This window comes from Pagrus major, chromosome 24 (genome assembly GCF_040436345.1).
Source record: "Pagrus major chromosome 24, Pma_NU_1.0".
Taxonomy (NCBI): Eukaryota; Metazoa; Chordata; class Actinopteri; order Spariformes; family Sparidae; genus Pagrus; species Pagrus major.
This window is the reverse complement of record NC_133238.1, coordinates 3,063,496-3,076,145: the sequence shown is the minus strand read 5'-3', so window position 1 is coordinate 3,076,145 and position 12,650 is coordinate 3,063,496. Positions and strand designations below refer to the sequence as shown.

Genomic DNA, 12,650 nt, shown 5'->3' with positions numbered 1-12,650 from the left:
ATGAGCACACACAGTGTAGTTCATTTTGACTCAGTCCCACATGCAAAGTCCTGCTGCCCAAATACTATATTTCCTCAAATCGATTAGACTGTAGTGAGGGACAAGTTCTTAATTTGAAACAGGTTTATGCGAGAGACAGAACTTAACTCCTAATTCCCTTTGTTTGAGTATATTTGTGCAAATTCTAATACCTTTCCTACAAACAATCGCCATTTTTACCATCAGCCAGGTATACCATGTGAATCTTGCAGATCCAAATAGTTTTTTGAAATGGGGGTGGCAAATATGTCTATCGCATCTTAGGTCAGCAATTATTTTTGGAGCAAAATGTAACTTCTGAATGGAAATATATTTTATAATGTATATTTAATACTAAATGTAAATGAAATGAACTAGCAGAACATTATGATGTCACGGTGAAGTTGACCTTTGAACTATTGGATATAAAATATCATCATATTTTTTTTTTTTTTTACAACTAGTGTATGACTTGTTTCTTATGGCCAGAAATGTGTTTTATGAAATCACAGTGACCTTTGACTTTTGTGATAGACAACCCAGAAACATAATTGCCTCTGGTCATGGCTGATACTGGTGTGGAGGCTTGTAAAGTATGTAAATCAACTACTATATAGCAAGTATACATGTTATCATATGTGTTGTATTTTGAACATGCAGGCTGTAAAATGGGAAGTTTAGAACTACTGGTCATAAATAAATGAGAGATTACAATTGATGAGAAGCTTTGAGGAGAATAAATCTGACGACCTGTCATACCTCTTAGCGGAAGAGGAGCTCACTTTGCTTTTACACACACACACATGCATGCACGAACGAACGCACGCACGCGCACACACACACACACACACACACACACACATACATTGTCATTGCAATAGTGTTTTAATGAACAGAGCACTGCTCTGCTCTAATGAGTACCAGGATGTTTTAATGAGCAGAGGAATGTGACATAGAGACTTGAATCAAACTGACAATATCACAAGAGCTTTGCATAGGGGTTGTTAGAGAATACAACTAAAACACACACCCACACAAAAAGACGCAGCCACATCAAACTGCTGGCAACAAACCCTGCCAAACCACAGCACACTTCTTGTGAAAGCTTTCTCATACCTTAGGCTTTGGCATCGACTGTTGGACTTTGTATGTGGTAGCTTCAGAAATGTTAAAGGTTAGTCATGAGAGGACAGCAGCCATGAGTGACAAAGCAGCCAATATTAATATAATATATAATATCCATACTGAGAAAGCTGCTTCTTGTATCTTCAGTGACCCTTTTGGCAGTATACAGTGGAAACTGAATGTGTAATTGATTAAATGAATGTGCACCACATCTTTGTTTTACAGTGAGCTCCACAGTCTGTTGGATACATCTATACTCCTGTGATGTGTTGATAATTGATTTATTTTATTTAAATAACAGAACAATATATGTTTGCCAGTTTACTGACCTTAGTCTTGGTTTAAAATCAGCTGCAGTGGTGTTGGAACGATGGATGCAACCCGCCCTGCAAAACAACAGTGATGACAAACCAGATCATTTGCATTTCCTGAGGAAAAAGCGTGTGATTGCTGCATCTGCTGATGTCACTTGTGGCAATGAATTGGTGCAATAATCAATGTCCAGGAAGTGGTAAAATTGTGACAAAGCTCTCCACTCATAGAGCTTTACTAGCATAGTCAGTCAAACTTAATTTTGACTGTAGCGCTGAGAAAACTTTGTAGGATCCTAAGTGCTGTATCGTAGGCAACTGGACTTGTTTCAGTTTCTTGAAGACGTTTCACCTCTCATCCAAGAGGCTTCTTCAGTTCTGACTAACTGGAGGGGAGTTGCAGGCTTTTAAACTCTGTGTGGGAGTGTCCTTACAGAGTCGTTAAGGACACGTGTGAGCTCTGAGTTTCAGAGTCGTTAGGGCCACTTGTAGGTCGTTGACCCAACCGGCCTTCATGTGGGTTGCTAGGGCTAGGTGAGCCCAGGTGTGAGTGGTTGTTAAGCTGTCTGGGGAGGGAACTCAGTACTGCATTGTAGGTGGGTGATAAGTAATGTCGTAGGCCACCTCCTCTGTTCAGGATGGTCATTCAAGTTTGACATAGATGGATTCTTTTACTCCTCTTTCAAACCATCTGTCTTCTCTGGCCAAGCTGTCCACTTATATCTGAAGGAGGAAAATTATTTCTTTGAGGACAATAATGTAAACATCTTGGCAATTTGAGAGATTTGGGGACATTATTTGGGCACTACAACATAATTGGGGAGTGACATATTCTAACTGGCAATAGACAACTTATTCTGAATAAAGAACTCATTCCAATGTGAAATGGCAGTAGAATAATGGCACCATCCTCATATAGATCAGTTCCCTAAAAACCTCACTTTCGCTGTGCTAGTCTTTCTTAAGCGCATCTGCCATTGTGCAACCAAAACAGGAAGAGGCATTGTTTCTCTGGTCAGTATCCCCAGGTAACGATGGAACAACTGGAATAACTCTATGCTGCAAAAGAAAAAGAACTCCACTGACGCAGGAGGCAAAGAAGGCGAAAAGGCAGAGTGATAGAAACCGATCTGTTCACCCGTCTTTCAATCGCCTCCCTTCACTCTGTCCGTTTTCCTGCTACTGTGCTGAGGCTGTGGTACAATGTGCTTGAAAAATAAGCTGCCTGTGGGCATTTCAGCATGTAAGAGCAGCTGAAGGATGAGGCGGTTTCAGAATGCAACGGACAGGCATTCACCCGATGGAGAGCACTTGAGTGTTGTGTCAAACTCGATGTTTCACCTCACAACTTAGACTTGAGATGGTTCATACCCGGCATTCTTTCTTCAGAATCAGTAACAGAACCTGGCTACTTCTTAATTACAACCAAGTGTTTTACTCTTCCCTTTTCTAGTACAAAGATTGGGGTTTACAGGTCAAATTGGGATTCTTGTGGTTGTTTCTTGCTTTGGACAGTAGCCAGGTCATTAGCGGTAACCATGTTGCTAACGCTGTCTTTGTGACAGCTGTGCCAACAGCAACACCACAGGGAAATGTTTTCCAACTCTCAGTCAGTCTAAACTGTATGTTTTAACCATTCTAAAAGGTGATCTTCCAATTCTCAAGAGTGAACTACATTAAATCTATTTTATTCAATTAATTAATGATATTCACAATGTTGGGGGAAATCCCTTCTTTATTATTTCATAATTGTAATTGTGGTTTGGCAGTACATGTTAAATTCATTACAATAAAGCCTACTAAGATGAAAAAAAAAAAAAAACGTCTCCAGCATTGTTTTGGAGGTTTTTTCATGAGGAATATACATAGTAAAATATCTCAGAGAGAAGTTTAACGGTCGGCAATGCTTAAAGTCTCGGATTATCCAACAGGTACTTTGTTTGAGAACAGTACCTGTCTTACTAATGTAGTAACAGTGTTTCCCACAAATACACTTTACTTGGGCGGGCTGCCAGAGAAACAGAAAGGCGAAGTGTACTGGTGTACATGCATTAAGGTGGATAATTAAAGCAACCCTATGTAGGACTAATGCAGGCTAACTCTAAAGCTATTCTGAAGAAAGAAAGTTGATTTGGCCCAGTTGAATACTTGATTCTGATCGGAAGTAGTTCCAGTGAAACTGTCTGTTCATCGTTCCAAATTATTGCACTATAGCCTTTATCTAAAATGACTGGCATTGGCATCAGCTGGCTGCAGACAGCACAACGTTAAAAATAAATTAAATACAAATGTATTCATCTTTTCAAATATCTTGTTTACAACACTAAGAGTAGTCCTTCAGTGCATTCTCTGACCACCTCAGGATGGTGCCTGTAACACACAAGCTACAATAATACTGCTTGTTTGAGCTATTGGTCAAACTCTGTGTTGAGTTATTGCTTGCAAAAAAAATTTATTTGCAAAACACATGTTAGTAAAAAAATTAATGTTCTTAATTTTACTTCTTTGGCAGGTGATCATGTTATAATAATAATGCCCTTCAAGTTGTTGGTAATCACAAATTAATGGACTCTTCAGAGGCAATTGACCCTGCATGTTGGACAGTTCTGGCCTCCTTTAATTCCTAGTAATGGACACCTCATTGTGCAGTACCCTTTACATAAGCACTCACATGTTGCCCTATTCCTCATGCCCCACCTCAAAACAATTCTCTTTCACATCCGTTTCACTTAAGTCTCCAAGCCTTTGTATGTGATTAATGCATACGTTTAATGCATTTCGACGTGTCAAACCACCGATTGTGTAAGCTTTGTTGTACTAATGTCACATCTTATTTTTCTGATAAAAACAAAAAAGATACAGCCAACTAAGAGTATACTAACCTGCTGAGTTTGCTGGCCACAGGTGTTGAGTTGTGTGTCAGAGCTTCAGCTGCAGAGCTGTCACTGTTCACTCGCTGCCTCTGGGAAGAACTACAGCAGAACACAGAGGAAACATAGTCAATGAACAAACTCTAACTCAGTCAGAGACAGATACAGCCAGGGCTGGATGTTTCCTGTACCGAGTTCAGATGATTTAGAGGATGTGGTCTGTTGATTCATCTGAGACCTCAATATTTTTTCTTAATGAAGTAATTTTCCCTAACAAATATATCTGATATCCCTGTGAGGTTGTTTTGCAACAGATTTTCACATAATAAACATACAGTGATGGGATGATGATTGAAATCAAATTTCAAAACTATGAGCCACAGCCTTTTTTTTAACCTCTTTGCATTCACTTATCTGGTAAGTGTGGATCCTTCCTAGATTAAGAGTTAAATAGTTAAACACTGAGATAATGAGCATGAATGAGACAAAGGCACTGGCAGAAAAAAGGAGAAGGAACACCAAAGCACTCTGAAGGCTGTTTAGCTGTGGGCAAAACAAGACGAAGCAGAATGTATCTGAAATTCTCTAAGGAATATTCAATTGGAAGAAACTTAAAGAAGCCTAGACATCGCTAAAAGGGTATAAGAGTCTCACATGAAGTCCATAACTGCAACACCAAAAATAAAAAAATCGGGGCAAAGGATATATAGTAAGTCTGGTTTAGGAGAGCAGAGTATCACTGACATGATGTCACCTACTAAGACTGATCCACTAGCATGCCATGATAGTGGATGACTTTTAAAGATTTTACTGAATACACCCCGAATGTCTTTTCAGCACCCAACAACATGACAAGCAACCTCTTTTTGGAAGTTGAATAATGGCCATTTTCTCTTAGAAGCAGAGGCAGAAGCAGCGTCATGTTGTCATGCCTGTACAAAGTTTTTTCGAGTAGCTTCAGTTACACCATGCAGACGCAAACCACGGTTATATGTGTTTACACTGCAGCCTCACAGCAAGCAACACCCACGCTGACCGATGCTGTTGTAATTACCCGTGCTAGCAGGGCCAACAGGAGCCAACCCATAATGGTGCCACAACCACTGTGTCTGGGGCTCAACACATGAGTGGCTGAGAGAGTATAATTGTTAATGGTCTCCTGTGATTAAATCTGTGGTTTGGGGTTTAGTTTTACACCTATGTTTCTGAGTGTTTGCTTTCATCCAGCCGTATAGACTACATGTTGTATTTGTATCTCACAGCTGATGCAAACACATTTCATGCTGTTGCTGCTTCAAATTATAAACTGCCCTCGAACAAACCATTTGGAGCCTTTTGTTTGTCACTGAGATTAGCAGTGCTTTGTCGGTGGTGCTATTGTTACAAGAAAAACACATATTTAGCTCATCAGTATCAAATATTGCAGGTAGGTCCCCCTTTCCCAAACCTCTCCTATCCACCCATACTGTCCCTATCTGCTGCGACCTTCGCTCCTTGTCTCCCTTGCCTCCCCTGTCCTATCCGCTCTCCCATCATCCGACTGCTTCACGCTCATGTCCTCCAACATTTTTACTGGCTGCAAAACCATCTCAGCTGAAAAACGCTGTGCCTTCAAAGCGCTCTCAAGTGCTCCTACCCATTTCAAAACAGCCCCTGGGGTTTTCAGCTGGGAAAAAACATATATATATATATATATATATATATATATATATATATATATATATATATATATATATATATATATATATATATATATATATATATATATATATATATGTTGAAACTTCCAATGATTCTGAGCCCTTCCAAGAATTTCTTATCCATGTTGATATAAAACATTGCTTGAAAGTCTAAAGACTTGTACTTCGGCAAGAGCTCCACAGCTGTGGTTTCAACCACAAAACACTTGCCCTGTGATAAACGTAGCTCTCCTGTCCATGCTAGCTTTACCCTGTTGTACAGTACAAACACAATACATACCATCATACTTTAAACAATGTAGTGAAACTTGTTCTCTGCATATAACTCATCCCTAAAGAGCAGTGGGCAGCCATCGTATGGCGTCCAGCCAAGACATCTAGGCCAGTGCCTCAGTCAAGGACACCGACAGAAAAATTATCGCATTACATGCTTTAATGGTGGGGGAAACAGAACTACCCAGAAGAAACCAGCCCCGTCAGAGCCACTATATTCATGTGACTGTGACTTCTCCTATACAGTGAAAATCACAAAGTTTCCTTTCCTGAAATATACCTCACTAATATTTCAGAAATTCCCTGACTGCTGGAGAGCCTGATGTCTTGCGAGCGTTGTGTCTAAGTTAACATATTTTCACCTGAAGTGCAAACTGACAGTATCTGAAGCTATCAGCTCAAAAATCATTTTAAAAACAAAATGTTTTTGTGTGTAGGTGTCTTTCAGTGTGTTTGGCAGAGACAGAGAGATAGAGGGAAGCAGAGAGAGAGAGAGGTAATTATAGTGGGAGGAATAACGTTCACCTCTGGCCCTGCGTGGGCAAAATGCTACACTGTTTGTGTGTGTGTGTGCGTGTCTAAGTACAGTAGATTGGTGTGACTCTTGAGTGCTCTGACATGCATTCCATTTTTCTCTCTCTCCACTGTTTTTCTGACTCTATCCTTCTCCTGAGCCCATTTCTCCCTCACTCTGCCCCTGCCTCTTGGTCTCATCTCTCCTCCTCATCCTCCCACTCAGTGCACTCAGCATTGCAAATCAGCCCGCCAACACAAATGCACACACACACACATACGCACACACACACACACACACACACACACACACACACACACACACACACACACACACACACACACGTGCATGCAAACACACACACGTAGCCAAAGGGAAGTGTTGTCAGGATCAGCAGGTTACGTTGCTCTGCCTATACTCACATTGTACCTGTTACTTTATTTATACCCTCTTTCTATTCTGTATGCTAATCTTTGCATGTTCACATTTTGTATTTTACATCCACACAGCAGCCCAAATGCCAGGAAGAACCATTATGATCCCGTAAGCATTCATTTTAACACACTGATATATTATCTATGTGTTTTTTTTCAATAGCTAATAATCAGAGTGTTCATGGCTCCAAGACACCAAATAATTAAACTCGGGAAAAGTAATTACAGTTCCAGGTTCTTAACACCAGACTTGTACACTCCACTCCTATTAGCAAGGGTCAATTAACTTGAGTCATGCTGTCAACACAGCATGTCCACTTATACTAACAACTAGCATTCAAAAGGGCACTGATGCTAATGAGTGAACACATTACATCATGTTTTTAGGAACACAAATTATACAGGCAAACACAAATTAACTTAACAGCATAGCCATAACAAAGACAACATTAACATCATGCTGTTACTTTAGGTAACAACACAACATAAAGTGTCATGTGTTTTCACACACTTTAAAGCACTTTTTTTTCCAAATCTGTGAATGCCGACGATCACTGTAGGAACGGCATGCTTAACATACTCTAGCAGAGGCATGACAGCAGATTGGAGGCAGAGTAGAACAGGTCAGTAGCAGGGCACGCTATTTAGCATGGCTAATAATCTCTTTGTGCAGCGTTATGTTTCACTTGTGATTACTCGGTTTGGTCCGATTCTCTCAGGTTTCCTGCATAGACATGAGTTCAGTATCGATTTTAGAGGGAGACGGATGCTTGTTACGGGTTGGCTGCAGTCCTGAGACGTCACCACCGCCCGCTTGGAGGTGGGGCATGCCCGGCTTGGCCCTACTCCAGAGCAGGTCCATTGCTGGCACGGCTCGGTTCACCTCAGCGCAGTAGAACTGGTGATGGAAAAGACTCATTGCGGCCAAACACATTAGTGGAAAAATGACACAATAGAGGGTAGAGGAAACCAAATAAGGGAATATCTATATTGCAAGAATTGTGTTGACTCCCTCCAGTAGAGTTCCAGACACCTGCAGAATCAATGGCAAGGTACATTGAATCTGTTTGGGTGCACGTGGTGACCCAAGAAGACAAGTTACATTGGTTTTCCCTATTTGTCACTCGTTTGTATACATATCTTTTCTGAGGGAAGGTCTCAACTCAGTGTAGTTGGTAGGTTGAGCAAGCACATGGTAATTTCAGTTTGCTGCTTCACAGTTTGAATTGTCAAGCCTATTGAGCCTGTTAGAGGGCAAAGCCTGCATGAAGTAGAACTGCATAATTCTCAAGTGTGTAAGTGTGTGTGTGTGTGTGTGTGTGTGTGTGTGTGTGTGTGTGTGTGTGTGTGTGTGTGTGTGCGTGCGCGCGCACGTGCGTGTGTGGGGAGTTAAATACATGAATAATATTTTCTATCTGCATTTTTCAACTGTTTCTTTTCCTTTTGAGAAACAGCCAAGTGTTACTATATTATTAGCTCAAGTTTTGTGTGTGTGTGTCTGTGGATAACACATTATTTTTCTGCTTACTCTGCCTCCATATGAAATCTTTTTTACCATATTTATACACAAATAAACAGAATAAATTCGCACCTACAGAAACCTGTTAGAGCAGCTGTCTTTAAATGCTCTCTCTCTTCAGTCACGAGAGGATTAGAGAGAGAGGAGAGGATGTTTCTCACTTTATCTTCAGTAGGGTAGACTAATTTACTCTGTCTTAAGATGTCTTTATAAGTCTCTTTAAGAAGTCGATAAAACAGCTGCAGTTGATTCAGACTCAGTTAAGTCATAGCTGTCCTTGTTGCCACTTATAATAATGGCTTTGGTTGCTTGTGTTCAGGTTAAGATTCAACCAGTAGTAACAGTATGAGAGTGCTGGTGATTGACCTACCTGCTGTTTACCAAGCTGGAGGAAGGGTTAACCAGGTCTGGCATGGCTGACGGGGAGGTGCCTACAGTCATCATAACAACCAGTTCAGGGTCCAGAATGAAGATCTCTTCCTGGGAGATTTCTGATACATAGTTGAGATGCTCCTGATAAAAACATGAAACATGGGACAGTTTTAAACATTCAGCAAGTCCAGACCAAACAAATTCTGGCCATATACACATTGCCTGTTTAATCCTTAAACATAAATGTATTTTTTAAGTTTCTTAAGTCTTCATTAATCAACTACAGAAGCATCTATAGCTGAAATCCTCTGCTGACCTTTAACTAACTAGCTGTGGACAGTTTATTTTCTTTTTTTTCCTTTTCATTCAGCACACTATTCTATGGATGTTATTTTACCAGTAATATTTGTCATTAGAATAATATCATCTATCACAGTATATGCGATTTTATTTTGTCACAACTACACAAAAAAGAATCAAAAAGGCAGCTCACTGATTTTTAACATTGCCCACAATGGCCAAAGAGAAAAGAGATTAAATAAACTTACAGTGTTACAGACTTATAGTGATTGCAATAAAACAAATTGACCAAGGCTTGTATCATGATTTTTTGATTATATTATACATATAATCCACTGAGTAGAGAGGTGCTATGAGGTGAGTTTTCACAGCACTCAAGCTGGAGCACCTGCTTTTTGAAGAAAGTTCCCACAGCCACATTCAATCGAGAGACTTTGTAGATGTGGATGGAAAAAAAACAAGCAGCAGTGTACCTCGGGAAGACCAGAACCCTCCTATGACCATGAAACTTTAAACTCTGACTCTAAACTAAGAAGGAGCTGAATAATAACAAGATACAGTAGCCAGATGCAGCCTCTGTACCAATGGTGTATGAACCACTTGTCAGAGTTATATGCCAAGTAAGCCTTCACAAACCCCAACAATGGGAATAATTAACCTGCTGGCGAGAAACCAAATTCTGTTCATGGTCATGAACAGTGGACATATGCTTCCACTGCTGCAGCGTTAATGTGAGCCTTGAGACAAGCCAAGTGACCGGGAGAGATTCAGCCACATATACAAGTAGGTCTCCCTTACACTGACAGTAAGTCCAAGGGCATAATTTTCAATGGGGACAGTGTGGGGAAAATTACTCCATACATTGTAATAACATTGTAATAAAACATAATAAAATGATTTATCATTAAGTATAAGGTCCCTGTGAAGGAAACTATAGATGAATATAGGGTTAGTGCATCATTATTGTTATGGAATGCATGGTAATCATTTAATCACAATTGTGTTAATTGCTAGAATAAATATTTTATACGTATGTATATATATATATATATATATATATATATATATATATATATATATATATATATATATACATATACTTTTTTGAGGTCAAGTTAGGCGAGATAGACTTACCTGTGCTCTGTCTATCCTGTAGAAACGATCCGCTGTTGTAGCTGAAAAGACAAACAGAATCACCCTGTTAACCAATGAAATATTATCTGTGGTGATAGAAAACCTGGTCCTTAGATTCATCTATTTAAAGCAGAATGTTTCTCGTAGTCACTAAAAGTTCTTGCCGAAAAGCAAATCGCTTTTATCATTGTTAAATTGTACATGGGGTGGCTTCGCACGTCTGCAGCAATTATACAGAGAACCACAGTTTTGTGACACCCTGCAGTGGAACAAGACGAGGCAGTATCATCATGCAGGAAAAAGCACATTAAAACTCTTACACCGTAAAATAATAGGATTTTACACCAGTATAGAGTAGAGAACTTTATATCTCCAATTCATTTTCTAAGGAACTGTACCTGCTTATTTTAAATGTTGATTTACCTAAAGGAAATAACAGGTCAAATCAATAACATTGATCATCTTATTACAATGCAATTTTCTGTTCTTCTGGGAAACCTTGGGTATTGGTATTCATATGGATGTAACTTGACATGCTCCACCCATCCAAACACCATTGCAGATCAAGTACACCCCCTATGGCAATGGCACTCCCTGATGGGAGCCATGGTGGGACAAAGCGCTGTGCAACACTACAAAAACTGCTCGGGAACACAAAGAACTAAAGGTGTTGATCTGGCCTCCAAAATCCCCAGATCCCAATCCAATTAAGCATCTATGGGACGTGCAGATCCAGGGAGGCCCAGCCTCACAAACCACAGAACTCAAAGGATTCCCTCCCAGATGGTGCCAGAGGACACCCTGAGAGGCTCCTGTGTTCAAGCCAGGCTAGAGCCGAGTCTGATGCATAGTAAGGCCTCCATGTATAGGACTTGTTCTTGCATATCCCATGAATGCTTGATCTGATTGAGATCTGGGGAATTTGGAGGGCAGGGTGACACTTTCAGCTCTTTGTCACTTTTCGGGTTATGCCAGAGCACAAAATGCCAATTTCTACATAATGTTGCTTTAATGTTTTGGGTGATTGGTGTGTATGAGAGAGAGGAAGGGTTCTGACAGAAACTACATTGCCACCTATTGTCAAAGAAGAAATTAGCTATCACCTTGCCAGAGACTGCAGTCGTCAGTTTCCACAATAAGTGAGATTAACATTTGTTGTTTCATAATCAAAACATCACGTCAAGTGATATTGAGCATGGCTGTCCTCTACAGAGGTAATACCACGGATTATCACGGGTGATCAGAAGCTACAACAGAAGGTGACAGTGACTCCATAACCAATATAAATTCCATTTTGTCTGGTTTTGGTGTCTGCCTTTCAGAAAGACCTGAATACTTGTTGCTTTTTCCATACATTTAGTGAGCCACATAGCCAAGACTAAATGCTAAAATACAGTTCTGTCCTGTGTAATCAGATCATCAGTATTAAAGCAGTCATAGCGCTCAGATGCTAAAAATTTGATCTTGCCGCTCAGTGTTGGGTCGGGCTATAGAGTTCCACACTGTAGGTTTACTTAGGTTCACATTACAGGCTAATATTGAGTAAACTGTCCTTAAAGTACTAGGATCCCAGTAAGACTGAATACCTTATAACCACATACACATTTGCTCTGTCCTCAACAAACACTACTCCCTTCTCTCTCTCTTTCAGCTAGCTATATTTGTTTGTGTCTAGCTCTCTGCTAAATTCCACCAGGACTTACAAGTGGAGGTGTGCATGTGTGTGTGGGTCTGTGTGCCTGTGAACGTATGCAAAACATTGTGTAAAGATGTGGGATTTTTCTCTTTGATATTTCTGATAATCTGCTGCTGTATGAGATAAATATTCATGACATTTACCACAAAACAGGATCTGATGAAGGATGCTTTATGTTGTTTTATGGGAGTACCAGCAGAATTCTGAGTTTGCATGTTTACGTATCTACATTTCTATATCCTTCTTTAAATAAAGATTCAGGGGGTATTTTAATACATAATAAGAACATTAATCTGCAGTACATTTATAGTTGTACTTTAATATATTCCTTAAAAAGTGGATTACTTTTTACTACTTTAGTTTTATAATATAACATAAAAGTAT

General features: G+C 39.9%; 1 protein-coding gene across 6 annotated transcripts in view; it reads right to left on the bottom strand.

Moving 5' to 3' along the window:
* Positions 1-12,650, bottom strand: part of LOC140992105 (diacylglycerol kinase zeta-like) — a 103,783-nt gene that overhangs the window by 19,211 nt on the left and 71,922 nt on the right. For all 6 annotated transcript variants that reach the window (XM_073462360.1, XM_073462359.1, XM_073462361.1 and 3 more), the window contains 4 exons: positions 10,571-10,611; positions 9,135-9,277; positions 4,337-4,426; positions 1,473-1,529 (listed from right to left, as the gene is read on the bottom strand). In XM_073462360.1, coding sequence (XP_073318461.1) covers positions 1,473-1,529; positions 4,337-4,426; positions 9,135-9,277; positions 10,571-10,611 — 331 coding nt within the window. The remainder of the gene's footprint in view (positions 1-1,472; positions 1,530-4,336; positions 4,427-9,134; positions 9,278-10,570; positions 10,612-12,650) is intronic.